Source organism: Rhinoraja longicauda, chromosome 38 (assembly GCF_053455715.1).
Source record: "Rhinoraja longicauda isolate Sanriku21f chromosome 38, sRhiLon1.1, whole genome shotgun sequence".
Classification (NCBI taxonomy): domain Eukaryota; kingdom Metazoa; phylum Chordata; class Chondrichthyes; order Rajiformes; family Arhynchobatidae; genus Rhinoraja; species Rhinoraja longicauda.
This window is the reverse complement of record NC_135990.1, coordinates 751,160-771,357: the sequence shown is the minus strand read 5'-3', so window position 1 is coordinate 771,357 and position 20,198 is coordinate 751,160. Positions and strand designations below refer to the sequence as shown.

The 20,198-nt window shown below is 45.9% G+C and overlaps 1 protein-coding gene across 1 annotated transcript in view; it reads right to left on the bottom strand.

The window, feature by feature from the left end:
* Positions 1 to 20,198, bottom strand: part of LOC144610852 (chondroitin sulfate proteoglycan 4-like) — a 91,470-nt gene that overhangs the window by 13,122 nt on the left and 58,150 nt on the right. The window contains exons 6-7 of the mRNA XM_078429823.1: positions 6,886 to 7,347; positions 5,279 to 5,455 (exon numbers count right to left, since the gene is read on the bottom strand). Of these exons, the coding sequence (XP_078285949.1) occupies positions 5,279 to 5,455; positions 6,886 to 7,347 (639 nt within the window). The remainder of the gene's footprint in view (positions 1 to 5,278; positions 5,456 to 6,885; positions 7,348 to 20,198) is intronic.

Here is a 20,198-nt window from a genome sequence, read left to right as displayed (position 1 = left end):
CCAGAGAGTAAGTTTAAGGTGAGAAGGGAAACATTTAAAACAGACCCAAGAGGCAACTCTTTCACAAAAAGGGAGCAGGGTTTATGGAATGAGCTGCCAGAGAAAGTGGTCGAGGCAGATACAATTACATTTAAAAGACACTTAGACCGATCTGTGGTAGGCTCTGTGGTTCCCTCATTGGTCTCATGGGCGACCTCAGAACCCACAAAGCCAGAGAGGAAGGAAGTTCCTCATTCTCAAGAAACTGAACAGATAAGTCATGTAGGAAGGAACTGCAGATGTTGGTTTAAACCGAAGATAGACACAAAAAGCTGGAGTAACTCAGCAGGTCAGACAGCATCTCTGGAGAGAAGGAATAGGTGACGTTTCGGGTCGTTAACCTTCTCTGTCATTCCCTCCTCACTCGGCTTTCTATACAATGGGGTCACATTTGCTCCCATTCAGACTGCAAGAACTGATCTGGAATCAATAGATTTTGGAACACACGCTTTCACAGGAATCCACTGCAGCGTGCTTTGAAGGTCGCTATACGGACAAAGAAGAATGAGAAATGGAAACACAAAAGGATCTAAGGACATTGCAGGCTCTGCAACAACAGCAAGCATTTCTATAGCAACTCTGACATAAAGCATTCCAAGGTGCAACAAAGGAGCAGTATTATAAGAAAATAACTGCAGATGCTGGTACAAATCGATTTATTCACAAAATGCTGGAGTAACTCAGCAGGTCGGGCAGCATCTCGGGAGAGAAGGAATGGGTGACGTTTCGGGTCGAGACCCTTCTTCAGACTGATGTCAGGGGGGGCGGGACAAAGGAAGGAGCAGTATTAACTGTAACACACTGCAGGAGGAATAACAGGAAGCTTTGTAATAAAGGGAGGCGTAGATGGGAGGGTGATTGGAGAGGCAGAAATGGTAAGGGATTGAATTACAGACCCATGCAAATGAGAACAGGGCTGACATCAGTGGAGATTACAATGGGTTTGTAAACCTGGAGAAAGCATCACTCTCCTCTCCACCTGCTGGTTACAGCTCTGCCCCCTGCTGGTCACAGCACTGACCCTGCTGGTCACAGAACTGATCCTGCTGGTTACAGCACTGACCCTGCTGGTCACAGCACTGACCCTGCTGGTCACAGCACTGACCCTACTGGTCACAGCACACCCCTGCTGGTCACAGGTCTCCCCTGCTGATCACAGCACTGACCCTGCTGGTCACAGCTCTCCCCTGCTGGTCACAGCACTGACCCTGCTGGTCACAGCACTGACCATGCTGGTCACAGCTCTCCCCTGCTGGTCACAGGTCTCCCCTGCTGATCACAGCACTGACCCTGCTGGTCACAGCACTGACCCTACTGGTCACAGCTCTCCCCTGCTGGTCACAGCACTGACCCTGCTGGTCACAGCTCTGCCCCCTGCTGGTCGCAGCACTGCCCGCTGCTGGTCGCAGAACTGCCCCCTGCTGGTCGCAGAACTGCCCGCTGCTGGTCGCAGAACTGCCCGCTGCTGGTCGCAGAACTGCTGCTGCTGATCACTCTCCTCCCCCTCTGCTGGTGACAGCTCTGCCCCCTGCTGGTCACAGCTCTCCCCTCTGGTCACAGCACTGCCCCCTACTGGTCATATTTATAAGATGTAAGAGAACATACAACATTTAAAAGACATTTGAACAGATACTCGGATAGACACACAATGCTGGAGTAACCCAGCGGGTCATCCCTGGAGATAATGAATGCGTGACGTTTCAGGTCAAGACCCTTCTTCAGAGAGGAAAGATTTAGAGACATGGGCCAAATGCAAGTGAATGGGAGTAGCTTAGACGGGGCATCTTATCGGCATGGACATGTTGGGCCAGAGGGCCTCTTTCCATCTATAACTCAACACTGTAAGAGCAAAGAGGAGCAGGAGTAAACCGCTTAGTTTCACCAAACTTGCACTTTAATAGCTATGGCTGATCTTCCCCAGGCCTCATCTGCCCCCTGTGCCAGTTCCCCATAGCTCCCAATTCCATAACCATTCACAAATTTATCCTCAAATTTAAACAGCCTCTTACACTGCCTTGAGGACATAAAATGTTGGATGGCACAGAACTTCCTCCAATTAAATGAGAGCAAGTCTGAGGTCATCCTATTCGCCCCCCCCGACTCCATCAAATCGATAACAGGCAGTCTTGGAAGTCTATCCTGCCTAGTCAAACCGCATGTCAAAAACCTCGGCATGATATTTGACTCTGCATTAAAATTTGATAAGCAAGTCAACACTGTGGTAAAAGCCAGCTTCTTCCAACTTCGAACCATAGCTAAAATCAAACCTTTCCTCCAATTCGACGACACAGAAAAAATCATTCACGCTTTCATTTCCTCCCGCCTAGACTACTGCAACTCCCTATACACTGGGATCAGCCAATCTTCCCTGTCCCGCCTGCAACTGGTCCAAAACGCCGCAGCGAGACTCCTGACGGGTACCCGTAAAAGGGACCACATCACCCCGATTCTGGCCTCTCTCCACTGGCTCCCTGTACGGTACAGAATCAACTTCAAGCTCCTCCTATTCACGTATAAAGCCCTAAATGGACACTCCCCCCCCCACATCAAAAATCTTCTAACCCCCCTCTCTAACTCCAGGTCCTTCAGGTCGGCCGACTTGGGGCTACTCACTATCCCGCGGTCTAGGCTTAAGCTCAGGGGTGACCGCACTTTTGCGGTTGCAGCTCCTAGACTGTGGAACAGCATCCCTCTCCCCATCAGAACTGCCCCCTCCATCGACTCCTTTAAGTCCAGGCTCAAAACCTATTTCTACTCCCTAGCGTTTGAGGCTCATTGAGGAGGCGCTGTGAACTGTTTGCGTGCTACTGTATGTTTTCATTTTTTTTCTATTGGAACCTAATCAGATGTACAGCACTTTGGTCAACCTGGGTTGTTTTTAAATGTGCTATACAAATAAAATTGACTTGACTTGACTTGACATTAGCAAATTTGCAGATGATACTAAGTTGGGGGGTAGTGTGAATTGTGAGGAAGATGCAATAAGGCTGCAGGGTGACTTGGACAGGTTGTGTGAGTGGGCGGATACATGGCAGATGCAGTTTAATGTAGATAAGTGTGAGGTTATTCACTTTGGAAGTAAGAATAGAAAGGCAGATTATTATCTGAATGGTGTCAAGTTAGGAGGAGGGGGAGTTCAACGAGATCTGGGTGTCCTAGTGCATCAGTCAATGAAAGGAAGCATGCAGGTACAGCAGGCAGTGAAGAAAGCCAATGGAATGTTGGCCTTCGTAACAAGAGGAGTTGAGTATAGGAGCAAAAAGGTCCTTCTAAAGTTGTACCGGGCCCTGGTGAGACCGCACCTGGAGTACTGTGTGCAGTTTTGGTCTCCAAATTTGAGGAAGGATATTCTTGCTATGGAGGGCGTGCAGCGTAGGTTCACTAGGTTAATTCCCGGAATGGCGGGACTGTCGTATGTTGAAAGGCTGGAGCGATTGGGCTTGTATACACTGGAATTTAGAAGGATGAGGGGGGATCTTATTGAAACATATAAGATAATTAGGGGATTGGACACATTAGAGGCAGATAACATGTTCCCAATGTTGGGGGAATCCAGAACAAGGGGCCACAGTTTAAGAATAAGGGGTAGGCCATTTAGAACGGAGATGTGGAAGAACTTTTTCAGTCAGAGGGTGGTGAAGGTGTGGAATTCTCTGCCTCAGAAGGCAGTGGAGGCCAGTTCGTTGGATGCTTTCAAGAGAGAGCTGGATAGAGCTCTTAAGGATAGCGGAGTGAGGGGGTATGGGGAGAAGGCAGGAACGGGGTACTGATTGAGAGTGATCAGCCATGATCGCATTGAATGGCGGTGCTGGCTCGAAGGGCTGAATGGCCTACTCCTGCACCTATTGTCTATTGTCTATTGTCTATTGTCTATCATGAATTATTTTCCACTATGCAGCCTCTTCCAGCTCACAGTTATCGCTGTCAATACTGCCCCCTGGTGGCCGTCTCAAGCACTGGCACACTGCAACTCCAACTTTGCTTGTTATTTCCTGTAAATTGCTTTTGCTAGTTTAATAAACCCAAAGTTTACAATAAATCTTACAAGCTCATGGTTTTGAACTGGGCAATGAATTTGTACAAATATTCATGTTTGTTCAAATAGAATTATCAAAATGAATGGACAGCTTTTGTATCAGTCATAGACACAAAGTGCTGGAGTAACTCAACGGGACAGGCAACATCTCTTGAGAGAAGGAATGGGTGATGTTTCGGGTCAAGACCCTTCTTCACCAGTCAGGTGGAAGTTTACAGAATAACAGAGTAGTCCCAGCATCAAGAATCGACAACTTGCAGAGGAATCGATAGATAATTTCTCAGCTGTGCCATCACACCCAACACTGCTGGATGAGGAATAGGTGGCGTTTCGGGTCGAGACCCTTCTTCAGACTGAGGAAGAGTCTTGACCCGAAATGTCACCCATTCCTTCTCGCCAGAGATGCTGCCTGTTCCGCTGAGTTACTCCAGCATTTAGTGTCTATCTTCGGTTTAATCCAGCATCTGCGGTTCCTTCGCACACACTGCTGGATGAGGGACTGGTCGGCCTGTCTGGCCTTTCCTAGCCCAACTAGTGCAGTCTGCCAGCCCCTTCTCCCCAGCCTCTGCCCACAGACCTGCAGGTCCTTCCCACTTCGATAGCGATGCAGCTGCCCTCTGAACGCAGCCACTGGTCTGCCTCCTCTGCTGCCCCAGCCATTCCACACCCCAAGAGAGGATTTCCTTCCTACCACTGTCGGTGATCATCACCTTCATTCCCCATCCCCAGTCTCCTGCCTGCTCTACCAACAGTTTCTATCTCCACTATGTATATTCTTTGAGATTCTAAACCCCTCTATCGGATACCCTGGCCCCTACTCGAGACCAAGAACAAACCCTCAACTTCTCCAGTCTCATCACAAAAATAAACTCCTCACGCTGGAACCAATGTGGTAAATCTCTGCGCCCTCTCTGAAAAGCTAACATCTTTCCTGAAGTGGACAGAGCACAGCATTGGTGGCCCAGGCAGTGTGTGAGCGAGCAAGTGACAGGGATGAATGAACGGGCTGAGGAAAATAAAGTTTAATATCTTTTAAATAACATTGCCCTTCCACTAATTGTCACAGTGCCCACTAACATCCGTCTCTTCCTGCTAAACTTGAGGATGTGTCAGATTTCCAGCAGAGTGTTTGATGATTTGTTTGGACAACCAGCCTGTCATGTCGCTGTGGGAGTGGAGATCATAAGTTAATAATGCACTTACCTTCAGTTCGGTATTAATGGTGACAACTGGACGCTGGTCGTTCACAGGGATCACTGTTACATACACCGCCATTGCTTCACTCTGTCTGCCAATCTCGGAGGCATTTACAACGACAGTGAAGTTGTCTGTCAATGTTTCACTGTCGTCATGAAAATAAAACACTGCACCTTCTGTGACCTGAAAATAGGCAGGAAACAAACATTCAAGAGGGGGATCTTGAAAACAGTTAGCAAATGTTAAACAGCACACGCATCACAAACCGGGTGCCTCCATCACTCTGCATTGATACGTATCACTGACACAACCTACATCACCAATCATTCCACCGCAGGCTACCAACAGGCATCAAAAACATACCATTCCCAACAGGGGTTGATAACAATCAAACTAACTGCAGATGCTGAAAATCTGAAATAAAACTAATAGTGGTCGAATCATTCAGGTATCTAGGTTAAGCATCACCTACGGACAAAGAAATAGTAATGTTTCAGGTTTGAGATCCTTCATCAGAACCATGTTCATTTTCAGTAGCAGAGATGGTGGAGGAGGGCTGGGTAGAACAAAGGGAATATGTTTGATGGGGTGAGACCAGAGAGGTTAATGTGGCTGGAGACAGAAGGAAGTACCAATGCTGGAACCCTTAGCAAAACACAGAGTACTGTCAGACCTCAATGGGTCAGGCAGCATCAGACTGAAGAGGAACTTTGTGTTTTGGTTGAGTTAACGCAGTGGTTAGAACAAGGTCCTGCCTCTTTGCCTGTGTTAGGTGTTGCTAATAGAGGGCTGTGGAGAATGCCCAGCAGGCTAGACTATACTAACAGAGGGACAATCTGACTAGGGTTGCCAACAGTTCCGTATTAGCCGGGACATCCCATATTTTGGGCTAAATTAGTTTGTCCCGTACGGGACCGCCCTTGTCCCATACTAGTAGGGCTGCCAACTTCCTCACTCCCAAATACGGGTCAAAGGGTGACGTCACCGCCCCGCGCCCCACGTGACCTCACTCAGCCAGCGGCCACGTGCCCCCGCTCCACCAATGGCGGCAGCCGGGGCGGCTGCCATTGGTGGAGCGAGAGCACATGGGCGCTGGCTGGGTGAGGTCACGTGAGGCGCAGATTTAGGGTTGCCAATTTCCTCGCTCCCAAATACGGGATAAAGGGTGACGTTACCCTTTATCCCGTATTTGGGAGCAAGAAAATTGGCAACCCTAAATCTGACCCAAAATGATAACAGGCAGGAATGGCCAGTTCTGAAAGACAGAAAGAAAGAGGAAGTTACCTGGAGTTGGAGGATTTGATCGTGAATCAGAGGTCTGCAGTGTGTGCTCAGATGGAAGATGAGGTGATGTCCCTCATGTTTATTTTGGGCTTTGTTGGGCAGGAAGTCAGAGTGGGAGCAAGATTGGGAATTAAAGTGTCAGGCAACTGGAAACTGAGGGTGTTGTTGGAACATTACTCGGATCATCAACACAAATAGAAAATAAATATCTGCATTGACGTTAAGCGTTCCCAAAACAGAGAAGGCACTGGTGAAGTCCACCAGGACCACATTTGAGGAAATGGTCTTGAGGACATCCTCATCCATTGGAACATGACAGCCAACCTTACCTCCTTCATGGTGAAGAATGAAAGACTGTCTTCAGGAAATCGTTGGTTTGCGATCCTGCCGTGCTCCGGGCCCGTCGTAATGTAACATTTGAAATTCAGGGAATTGGGGTAGTTGGAAATGTTGAGCAGGTCTTCACTGAGGGCCCGAGCGTCTCCTTCTCTCACTGAGATGTTCTGGGTTTCCAAAGAAATTATATCAGGAATGATATCTACCACAACTGTGAGTCCATCCACTGACTTAAATCCATTGGACAGGTCCAGTGTGAAAGCATCGCCCTGAGGGTTGAATCGAAGGTTGATGTACTGAACATTGCCCGCATTTATGTCCTCCTGGGAAAATGACCTGAGGGGCTTCTGCCATGCACTTGACCCGCTGTCAGAGCCCATTGCCAATTGCCCGTAGACAGGAGGCACTCTCACAGAGTAGATCAAATCCGATGGAAGACTGCCGTCATGAGAGACCTGTCCAAGGAATCACAATACACAGACTCGTTAAAGTTAAACACCAATGATCGCTTAATAATTCACTTAGCAACAGACAACCTCGCTCAGCTGATCACACAACTGTACAAATTTACACATCTAAAACACCCCATCCCACAATTCTTCTAAATAATACATTTTTGTTTCAGCTTGAAAGAAGTATCCCGCCAGAGTTCATATTGGCTTTCAACAAACAGTCTTCAGGGGTTTAAAAGCACTGGTCAGAGAGCCATAGTACAGTACAGAAACAGGTCCCTTAAGCAATCTTGTCCATGCCGACCAAGTTAGCCCACTGGGCTAGTCCATTTACCTGCATTCATCCCATGGTCCTCAAAACCCTTCCAGAGGAAGCAACAGAAATGGATACAATAACAACAAAGACATTTGGACATATATATATATTGTATCTCCATCTGTAGCTTCCTCTGGAAGCTCATTCCAGACACGGACAACCCACTGAGTGAAATGGTTGTTCTTAAATCTCTCCACACTTAACTTAAGCCTAAGAATAAGGGGTAGGCCATTTAGAACGGAGATGAGGAAGAACTTCAATGAAATTCTAACTTGATTGAATTTTTTTGAGGAAGTGCAGGTGATCAATGAGGGTAGGTCAGTACGTGCTGTCTACATGGATTTAGTGAAGCATTTGATAACATCCTCAATTGTACACTGACCCAGAATATTAAGTTGCTCGGGGTTAACAGACTTGGTCAGTTGGATTTGGAACTGGTTTACTGTAAGAAAACAGAGGGTTGTGGTGGAGGAACAATAATCAGACTGGAGGACAATCAGGCTTCTGTTGTTTGTGATATGTATATATATATATATATATATATATATATATATATATAGTTTTTTCAGGCAATTTAAAATATATATGTATATATATATATATATATATATATATATACATATATATTTTAAATTGCCTCAAAAAACGACTTGCAGTTGTGGAACTATCTTCTTTCTTTTTGATAGAGTCAGACGGTTGTCAATGTGTTTGCATTGGTTTTTGCAACAATTAATTTTTGGGTGTCTATGTCACGCTTCTATGTCCCAGTATCATATTTATACACACATATATATATATATATATATATATATATATACTTCTTCTTGCGTATGGCGTGCACAGCCTAAAGTTGTAGGTTTATATAAATGCTTTGGAGATAAACGAAGACGGGTTGGTTAGTAAGGTTACACATGTCGCCATGATTGTGGACTGTGAGGAAGGCTGTCAAAGTATACAGCGGGAAATAGATCAGTTGCAGAAATGGCAGATGGAGTTTAATCCGAGCAAGTGTGAGGTTGAATGTAAGGGGGAAATATACAATTAACGGCAAGACCCTTAACAGCATTGATGTACAAAGGGATTTTGGGGTCCAAGTACATAACTCCCTGAAAGTGGCAATAGAAAAAAATAGAGTGTTAAAGAGGGCATATGGTATGGTTGCCTTCATTGGTAAGGACATTGAGTATAAAAGGCAGGAAGTCACGATGCAGCGTTATGTGACTTTAGTTAGGCCAAACTTGGTTGCAGTTCTGGTTGCCCCAATACAGAATGGATATGAATGCTCTGGAAAGAGTGCAGTGAAGGTATGCCTGAATGATGCCTGGATTAGGGGATATTAATTACAGGGAGAGGTTGGACAGACTTGGATTGTTTCTTCTGGAAAGCCAGAGGTTGAGGGGAGACCTGATAGAAGTATATAAAATGATGAGAGGCAAGGATAGGGTATACAGTCAGAACCTTTTTTCTCAGATGGAAATATCAAATACTAGAGGGTATATCTTTAAGGTGAGAGGTGTAAAGTTTAAAGGAAATGTGCAGGGGAAGTTGAGTGCCTGGAACATGGTAACTAGGGTGGTGATGGAGGCAGATACTGGAGTGGCTTTTAAGAAGCTTTTGAATTGGCACATGGACATGCAGGGAATGGAGTCATATGGATTATGTGCAGGCAGATCAGAGATGGTTTTGCATCATGTTTGGCACAGACATTATAGGCCAAAGGGCACGTCCCTGCACTGTTCTAAGGTAGACACAAAATGCTGGAGTAACTCAGCGGGTCAGGCAGCATCTCGGGAGACAATAGACAATAGACAATAGACAATAGGTGCAGGAGTAGGCCATTCAGCCCTTCGAGCCAGCACCGCCATTCAATGCGATCATGGCTGATCACTCTCAATCAGTACCCCGTTCCTGCCTTCTCCCCATACCCCCTCACTCCGCTATCCTTAAGAGCTCTATCCAGCTCTCTCTTGAAAGCATCCAACGAACTGGCCTCCACTGCCTTCTGAGGCAGAGAATTCCACACCTTCACCACCCTCTGACTGAAAAAGTTCTTCCTCATCTCCGTTCTAAATGGCCTACCCCTTATTCTTAAACTGTGGCCCCTTGTTCTGGACTCCCCCAGCACTGGGAACATGTTATCTGCCTCTAATTTGTCCAATCCCCTAATTATCTTATATGTTTCAATAAGATCCCCCCTCATCCTTCTAAATTCCAGTGTATACAAGCCCAATCGCTCCAGCCTTTCAACATACGACAGTCCCGCCATTCCGGGAATTAACCTAGTGAACCTACGCTGCACGCCCTCCATAGCAAGAATATCCTTCCTCAAATTTGGAGACCAAAACTGCACACAGTACTCCAGGTGCGGTCTCACCAGGGCCCGGTACAACTGTAGAAGGACCTCTTTGCTCCTATACTCAACTCCTCTTGTTACGAAGGCCAACATTCCATTGGCTTTCTTCACTACCTGCTGTACCTGCATGCTTCCTTTCATTGACTGATGCACTAGGACACCCAGATCTCGTTGAACTCCCCCTCCTCCTAACTTGACACCATTCAGATAATAATCTGCCTTTCTATTCTTACTTCCAAAGTGAATAACCTCACACTTATCTACATTAAACTGCATCTGCCATGTATCCGCCCACTCACACAACCTGTCCAAGTCACCCTGCAGCCTTATTGCATCTTCCTCACAATTCACACTACCCCCCAACTTAGTATCATCTGCAAATTTGCTAATGGTACTTTTAATCCCTTCGTCTAAGTCATTAATGTATATCGTAAATAGCTGGGGTCCCAGCACCGAACCTTGCGGTACCCCACTGGTCACTGCCTGCCATTCCGAAAGGGACCCATTTATCCCCACTCTTTGCTTTCTGTCTGTCAACCAATTTTCTATCCATGTCAGTACCCTACCCCCAATACCATGTGCCCTAATTTTGCCCACTAATCTCCTATGTGGGACCTTGTCGAAGGCTTTCTGAAAGTCGAGGTACACCACATCCACTGACTCTCCCTTGTCAATTTTCCTAGTTACATCCTCAAAAAATTCCAGTAGATTTGTCAAGCATGATTTCCCCTTCGTAAATCCATGCTGACTCGGAATGATCCCGTTACTGCTATCCAAATGCTCAGCAATTTCGTCTTTTATAATTGACTCCAGCATCTTCCCCACCACTGATGTCAGATTAACTGGTCTATAATTACCCGTTTTCTCTCTCCCTCCTTTCTTAAAAAGTGGGATAACATTTGCTATCCTCCAATCCACAGGAACTGATCCTGAATCTATAGAACATTGAAAAATGATCTCCAATGCTTCCACTATTTCTAGAGCCACCTCCTTAAGTACTCTGGGATGCAGACCATCAGGCCCTGGGGATTTATCAGCCTTCAGTCCCATCAGTCTACCCAAAACCATTTCCTGCCTAATGTGGATTTCCTTCAGTTCCTCCATCACCCTAGGTTCTCCGGCCCCTAGAACATTTGGGAGATTGTGTGTATCTTCCTCAGTGAAGACAGATCCAAAGTAACGGTTTAACTCGTCTGCCATTTCTTTGTTCCCCATAATAAATTCCCCTGCTTCTGTCTTCAAGGGACCCACATTTGCCTTGACTATTTTTTTCCTCTTCACGTACCTAAAAAAACTTTTGCTATCCTCCTTTATATTATTGGCTAGTTTACCCTCGTACCTCATCTTTTCTCCCCGTATTGCCTTTTTAGTTAACTTTTGTTGCTCTTTAAAAGAGTCCCAATCCTCTGTCTTCCCACTCTTCTTTGCTATGTTATACTTCCTCTCCTTAATTTTTATGCTGTCCCTGACTTCCCTTGTCAGCCACGGGTGTCTCTTACTCCCCTTAGAGTCTTTCCACCTCTTTGGAATAAATTGATCCTGCAACCTCTGCATTATTCCCAGGAATACCTGCCATTGCTGTTCTACCGTCTTCCCTGCTAGGGCCTCCTTCCAATCAATTTTGGCCAGCTCCTGCCTCATGCCTCTGTAATCCCCTTTGCTATACTGTAATACCGACACTTCCGATTTTCCCTTCTGCCTTTCCATTTGCAGAGTAAAACTTATCATGTTGTGATCACTGCCTCCTAATGGCTCTTTTACCTCTAGTCCCCTTATCAGATCAGGATCATTACACAACACTAAATCCAGAATTGCCTTCTCCCTGGTAGGCTCCAGTACAAGCTGTTCTAAGAATCCATCTCGAAGGCACTCTACAAACTCTCTTTCCTGGGGTCCATTTCCAACCTGATTTTCCCAGTCTACCTGCATGTTGAAATCTCCCATAACCACCGTAGCATTACATTTTTGACACGCCAATTTTATCTCCTGATTCAACTTGCACCCTATGTCGAGGCTACTGTTTGGGGGCCTATAGATAACTCCCATTAGGGTCTTTTTACCCTTACAATTTCTCATTTCTATCCATACTGATTCAACATCTCCTGATTCTATGTCACCCCTTGCAAGGGAATGAATATCATTCCTTACCATCAGAGCAACCCCACCCCCTCTGCCCACCTGTCTGTCTTTTCTATACGTTGTGTACCCCTGAATATTCAGTTCCCAGCCCTGGTCCTCTTGTAGCCATGTCTCAGTGATCCCTACAACATCATACTTGCCCATGACTAACTGAGCCTCAAGCTCATCCACTTTATTTTTTATACTACGCGCATTTAAGTACAACACTTTAACTTCTGTATTTACCTCCCCTCTCACATCGTTCACAATTGGCCCTGCCCTTAATTTCTTTTCCCCTCTAGAACTTCTGTTCCCATTCTTCCGAGAGTCTTTTGCAATATCTCCTGTATTCCCTTTTACCTCATCTTCATATTCACAATTTGTTAACCCCTCCCCCCCACTACTTAGTTTAAAGCCACAGGTGTCACACTAGCAAACCTGCCTGCCAGAATGTTTGTCCCCCTGCTGTTAAGATGCAACCCGTCCCTTTTGTACAAGTCACCCCTAGCCCAGAAGAGATCCCAGTGGTCCAGAAATCGAAATCCCTGCTCTCTGCACCAGTCCCTCAGCCATAAATTCATACCCTCTATCTCTCTGTTCCTGGCCTCACCAGCACGAGGTACCGGTAGCAGTCCAGAGATAACCACCTTCGACGTCCTACTTCTCAGTGTTTTTCCCAACTCTCTAAACTCCCGCTGTACCACCTCCTTCCTCTTCCGCCCGACGTCATTCGTGCCCACGTGCACAACGACTTCAGGTTGATCGCCTTCCCTCACTAGGATTTTCTGAAGCCGGTCTGTGATGTGTTGAACCCTGGCACCAGGGAGGCAACAGACCATCCTCAAGTCCCTCCTGCTGCCACAGAATCTTCTGTCCGTCCCTCGGACTATGGAGTCACCGACCACTACGGCTCTTCCAGACTTCGGTCTCCCCTGTCGAGTATCCTTGCCAACAGGTCCGCCACTCGGACTGGAAACGTCTTCTGCCCCGACAGTTCCCAAGAGGGTATACCTATTTGCAATAGGCACAGCCACTGGGGTCTCCTGTAGTCCACGTCCACTCCCCCCTGAAACAGTCTCCCACCTTCGCTCGACCTGGACCCTTGGCGTGACAGCCTCACAATAGGTCCTGTCGAGGAAACTCTCGCATTCCCGGATGGCCCTGAGGTCATCCAACTGCCTCTCCAACTCCACCACACGTCCCTTCAGGAGCTGCACCTGGACACAGTTCTTGCAGGAGTAGCTCCCAGAAGCTCCAGCGACGTCCCTGTCTTCCCAAAGAATGGGTGACATTTCAGGTCGAGACCCTTCTTCAGACTGTCTGAAGAAGGGTCTCGACCCGAAAAGTCACCCATTCCTTCTCTCCCGAGATGCTGCCTGACCCGCTGAATGACTCCAGCATTTTTAATCTACCTTCGATTTAAACCAGCATCTGCAGTTTTTTTCCTACACATCCTGTGCTGTTCTGATCTATTCCAAACCTGCAACTGATGAAGATGGATAGAAGCATTTGGGAAGGCAGTGAGCACAAAACAGGAGAATGCTGAGGCAATACACCGTGGAGAGGGAAACTACATTGTCTTTCAACCTACCATCCACTAGCCCCATTCAGCATCTCCTGTGTGAGCTGTGGAATAGTCTGCCTATCCTCACTGGCCTGAGAAGTCACCTCAGAACCCACAGATCTGGAGTGGAGGGAACTCATCCTCAATATGCAGAGAACGTCTAAGAGAATGATTTTTATGCTTGGATCTCTTTGGATGAGCTTGGCTTCCAGCTAATTTACAAATCTCCCCTTCACAGTGTGGAGTGAGTGACTTCACACTTGGCTGAGATTCAAAAGTCACAAAGTCATGTGATAGGAGCAGAATTAGGTCATGAGGCCCATCAAGTCTACTCCACCATTCAATCATGGCTGATCTATCTTTCCCTCCTAACCCCATTCTCCTGCCCTCTCCCCATAACCCTTGACAGCCGTACTAATCAAGAATCTATCTCTACCTTAAAAATATCCGTTGACTTAGCCTCCATATCCTTCTGTGGCAATGAATTCCACAGATTCACCACCCTCTGACTGAAGAAATTCCACCTGATCTCCTTCCTAAAAGAACCTTTAATTCTGAGGCTGTGACCTCTGGTCCTAGACTCTCCCACTGGTGGAAACATCCTCTCCGCATTCACTCTATACAGGCTTTTCACTATTCGATAAGTTTCAATAAGATCCCCCTTTCATCCTTTCAAACTCCAGCGAGTACAGGCCCAGTGCCATCAAATGCTCATCATTTGTTAACCCACTTATTCCTGGGATCACTCAGATCGGAGGGCAGGAAGAATGAACCTTGGCGAATGGGCGCACTTAATCCCTGGATGGAACTAACTGTGTGGAAAATGTGGCTCAGGAATCAGTATCTATAGCTCAGGAATCAGTATCTGTAGCTCAATCTTGAAGTAATTTGAAATTCATGTGATGGCCTGTGGCCCAGAGCACATTCTTCCATCTGGTTCTCCTGAGTACCACTTTAACAGAAGCTGCAACCCCAGCTAACGCAGCTGTCGAACCACTGCACTGTACAATATCAAACATTTCTGCTTCTATATCTGAACACTAATGTCACTCCTCAGGAATTCACTCATGGGACCTCCTACATTAAAAAAAGTTATAGAGTACTTGATCAGCAAACACTCTGCTGCCTCTTCCAGTATCTCAGTCTCCCCCACTCCCAAATACCACATTCTGTCTGAAACTATTCTCAGTATTGCCTGCCCCGCCTCTTTGGAGATAATGGTTTGCATGGTCTCCACACAGTGTAGACATTGAATCCAAACTGTTTGTCTGTCTTCCCTCTGGTGTCACAGTCCCTGTGCTGAATTCAGATGCCTGGGACTGGCTTTGCCTGCTCCAGCATTTATCTTCAGCACTATCTCCCCCATACCTTTCCGTCTCAGAGCGGCTGAGAAAAGGCCCCACACTCAGAAACACAGTTACTGAGGTAACAAGGGAACTGCTGTACGACAAGACCAGTATTCACCTAATTCACTTCTAATCATCGTAAGATTTAACACCAGTGACTGATACCAATCGATCTCTATTAATTATTCTATAACTGGTCTGCACTTTACCAAAGGAAATCATAATGACACAAAACTTTGGAAACATTGATCCAAAGTCAACCATTCCTCTCAGCTGTTTAAACCTCTCTCAAACATCTCAAGTACAGCATTCCAAAATATGACCTTCCTAAAGATACCTATAAGTTGATGAAATCAGCGCCTCTCTGCTTCCACTATTCCCCGGGAATGCATCCCATAGGCTGAGTACTCAATGACCACGTGTCCACAGATCAATTTGCTTTATCCCCTTCACGTCCTCGAGGCTGTGCACAAGGTGAACAGTTCCTCAGTCTGCATGGTGTGGCCTCTGGAATTTTACTCTGTCAGGTCAGTTTATTGTCGCGTGTACTGAGGTACAGTAAAAAGCTTTTGTTGCATGCTATCTAGTCAGCGAAACGATAGTACATGATTACAATTGAGCCATTTACAGTGTACAGAAAGGAATAGAGATTTAAGAGTGTGGAGTGGTTGCAATATGTGATTGTAGATCTGCTTCTAGTGGTCAGCACGCAAATAATCGCCTGGGTTGGGTGCCATGTTAACTCTCAACCTTTCCTTCTCCAGCGAGATCATGCTGAGTTTGCAGAATTGCTTCTCATCATTCAATTGCTCCACCCCTCTGTTCTCTTCTACTTATTATCTGTTATCTTGTCAGCAACTGCACAACCCTTACTTTATGAACCGTGCCTGCTGGAGCTGTGCACAGCGTAGTCACACAGTGCAATACAAGGTGAAAGATCACCTTCGCTATAATATTGACCTTTTAACACATCTCAACATCTCACTTTCTTGACTCGGTATACTGAGCAAAGCTGCCAATCAGAAGCTAATTCTCTCTCCGTTTCCTAGCGTCTCTTTCCATTCCAATCACCCTGGATTTCTCTCTCCACACCTGAGGGCATGACCTATTTCTCGGCAGCGGATTTCCCCTGTCACCTGTTCCCAGATATGTCAAATGTTGGCGTTTCTTATTCTGGTCATCTTTGCATCAGCCACCACCCTTGCCACTTAGTGATGCAACTCTTGCCTGACATTCAGGTCCAGCGAGCTGTAGAGATGCTGAGCAACACCAATCGTTCCCATGTTGTTTATTTCCAGAAAAAATAGTTTAAAGCTCATCCTGACTTATAAACACTTCACATTCATTACTCCATGGTGCTCTGCTTCATCACATCCACACAGTAAGGTTGTATTTCTTCCCCTCTGATGTGATTTGCTTGGAAAGCATGCAAAGCTAAGTTTTCACTATCTTGGTACATGTGACAATAATAAACCGATACCAAGAACAATGTCATTGACAAGATCACAATGAAGCCAAACTGAAAGCAGAACATGCAGGTAAACAACAGACCAGAGTAGCATTCTTTCCTGCTTTAAATTCAGATTGTTCGCAACTGCAGTTTTTTTGTTCAATCACCATAATCTCTAGTTTATAATTTTATTTATTCTCCGGATTCTCAAAAGATTTTATTAAAATGAGTTTCTATACGTTTTGCACAACAAATGTCAAACTTGCCAGAGTTTGCAGGTAATCTTTGCCATTATTTAACCACAGGAGTAACATCTGTCTTCCCAATGTCCCCAGGCACTTCCCTGTGTTCAGTAAATTCTGGAGGACTTGTGCCAGCATTCCTGTTATTCTCAACCTCAAATCCACAAGGATCCTTGGATAAAAGATTCGGCTCGGTTTATCTGCTTGGCTCTGCACAGCTGTCCAGCAGCCCTGCTGGCAGTGATAGAGGTAGGAAGTGGAAACTTCAGACAGTGAGTGAACTCTGTTGGTTAACTGTAGCAGTGAGGCGTGCTGGTTAGTGAACGGTTTTAGCTCTTCGGGCTAAAGGAACCAAAGGATGTGGGGAAAAAGCAGAAACGGGGTACTAATTTTAGATGATCAGCCATGATCATATTGAATGGCGGTGCTGGCTTGAAGGGCTGAATGGCCCACTCCTGCACCTATTTTTCTCTGTTTCTATGTTTTGATTAATGAAATGTTTTAGTTAATGAACTATGCTGATTAATGATTAATGCTGATTAACTTGACCTACCCATGCCTGACTGTCGCTCAAACAACTGTACCATCAATCTCACCTCCCCTCTTGCTTCTCACACTCACTACTGGGGGCCTCATCCTGACGGGGTCTCTCAGACAGTGGGTGAGGTGCAAGAGGGTGGGCAGCAGTGTGCTTCACACCGATGTGCTGGGATCAATAAGCTGTAAAATCTACAGCCAACAATAAGCTGTAAAATCTACAGCCAACAATAAGGCCCCACAGCATCCAACAAAATATTAAAGTTAAATAATAAACTATTTTTACAAGTGATAATCTTTGTCTAAGAATCGCATTTCCCTTTCCATACAGATCGAGTAGGATTTAAACTCAAGGGCCATGAACTTTAAACAACAGAGAAATCTTATAAAACATAGAACTTATAAGTGCATCATGGGACAAGCCCTTCAGCCCACAATATACTTGCTGAACATGATGCTAAATTAAACTAGTCTCCTCTGCCTGCAAGTGATTAATATCCCTCCGTTCCCTGCATATCCATATGTCCTGCACATCTCCTTTAAACTTTGTCCCACTCACCTTGAACCTATGCCATCTAGTCTTTGACATTTCCACACCGGGAAAAAGGTTCTGACTGTCTGCTCTATCTGTGCTTGTCATAATTTGCTTTTATCAGCTCTCCACTCAGCCACCAGTTCTGGAGAAAACAATCCACATTTTACCAACCTCTCCTTATAGCTAATCCCTACTAATCCTGTCAACATTCCACTAAACAAAGCACTGAATGCTGGAATAAGCAGATCAGGAGCACCTCTGGAGAACATGGACAGGTGACATTTCAGGTCAGGGACCCTTCAGACTACTTCCGTTCACTCCAGGCTACTTCAGTTCCTCCAGCATTTTGTGTCTTTATTTGTAAGCCAGCATCTGCAGTTCCTTTGTTAGCATTCTGGTAAACCTCTTCTCCCCCTCTCCAAACCCTCCACGTCCTTCCTGTAATGGGGTGTCCAGAACTGCACACAATACTCCAAATGCAGCCCAACCAAAGTCCTAAAAAAGCTGTTCTCATGACTTCCTGACTCTGATACTCAATGCCATGACAAACTAAACCATGTTTACTATACACCTTCTTTACCACCCTATCAGCTTGTGTTGCCACTATCAGAAAAGCTGTGCGGTTGGACTCCAAGATCCCACTGTACATCAATGCTGTTAAGGGTCTTTCCATTAACTTTATACTTTTGCCTTACATTTGACCTCCCAAAGTACAACACCTCACACTTGCTCAGATTAAACTCCATCTGCCATATATACCTGGCCATTTCTGTGGTTGTTCTCTATCCCACTGTATATTTTGTTAGCCCTTATCACTGTCTGCAACTCCACCAATTTTAGTCTTGTCTTCGGGAGTTGATTATTTTACTCGGGATGATTGCCTGCATCATGGTTAAATAAGAGGTAATAAAACCATGAAAGTAATTCCAGATTTTGCAATGAGCAAAGCAGAAAGCTGCACAACTGTTTCACTTCATTAATGTGGAATGAATATTCAGGGTAAGGCCATGTACTACTCTTCAAAAAAAATAATGGCCATATTTTCACAGTGTTGGGGGTTGGCCAAGACTGGAATCAAGTAAGTGGTGCCTCTGAGACGGAATCATGTTTCCAAAAAAGAATTTCAGAAATAAACAAGCGCATTTTCTAAACTTATTAACCTTCTCTGCAACCAGACTATAACAGTTGCAAAGTGAGAGTCGGATCTTGTCTCATCACCACCAGATGGCGGTGTCAGGCAGTGCCACTCTGCCCACGAGTTACTGTGGCCACAAGCCCAGCACCACTATGCACTGACTACCACCGTCACCCCATGTCACCTACTCACCTACTTATCGTCACCCCATGTCACCATGTCACCATCTCTTACTTACCACCACCTCTCACCTACCATCACCCACTCACCTATCACCACCCACTCACTTATCACCACCCCTCACCCACCACCCCCTCACCTGCCACCATCCTCGCAACTATCACCACCCACTCACCTACTACCACCTTTTCACCTGTCACCACCTTGTCACAAGCCATCACCCTCTATCTACCAGGAGCACCCGGAGAAAATGTACAAACTTCATACAGACAGCACCTATAGTCAGGATTGAACCCTGCATGCTGGCATTTTAGGTAACTACAAGCTCCCCCCCTCCTCCTTCTTCCTCTTTCTTTCCCTCTCTCCCTTGTGCCCCATCTGGACTCACACCTATTTCTCCTCTCGCTCCCCCACCACCCACTTTCCTTCCTGTAGCTTCACAAGTCACAACTCTTCAACCCTTTTGTTTCACACCTTTTGGCTTTTTATCTGTGGCCTTTGTCCAACCATCTGCCTATCACCCCCCCCCCCCCCCCCCCCACCTCACCTATATCCGTCTATTACCTGTCAGGCTTTGTCCTACCTCTTCTCTCTTTCAGCTTTCTTCCCCCCATCCCCCACCCCATAATCAGTCTGAAGGATGGCTCCGATCTGAAACGTCACCTATCCATGTTCTCCAGAGATGCTGCCTAGCTCTTGGAGTTACTCCAGCACTGCGTCTTTTATTGTGTTGTGTAAATGCATGGTAGCAGGACTACTGGTACGTCCTAGGAGGAACAAGAGGTCTAAGGATTAAAGCACAGGGTTTTCTGACTTCAGCTCTGGAGTTTGACTGACTGTTCACTGACTTAGAAATTCAATTCCTAACTTTTATTAGTATAGCACTTTTTAGATCTCTCAGAATATATTTCGAGTGTCGGCATTTCTGATACACAGTGGCCGATTTGTGCACAGCAGGCTCTTCCAACCAGCAATGTAATAGCGACTAGATTATCTTTGGATTCCAGAGGTGCTGGTCAAGGCTCAACATTGCATGGATCACAAGCTCTACACTTGTGGAGACATAACTTTCTGTGCA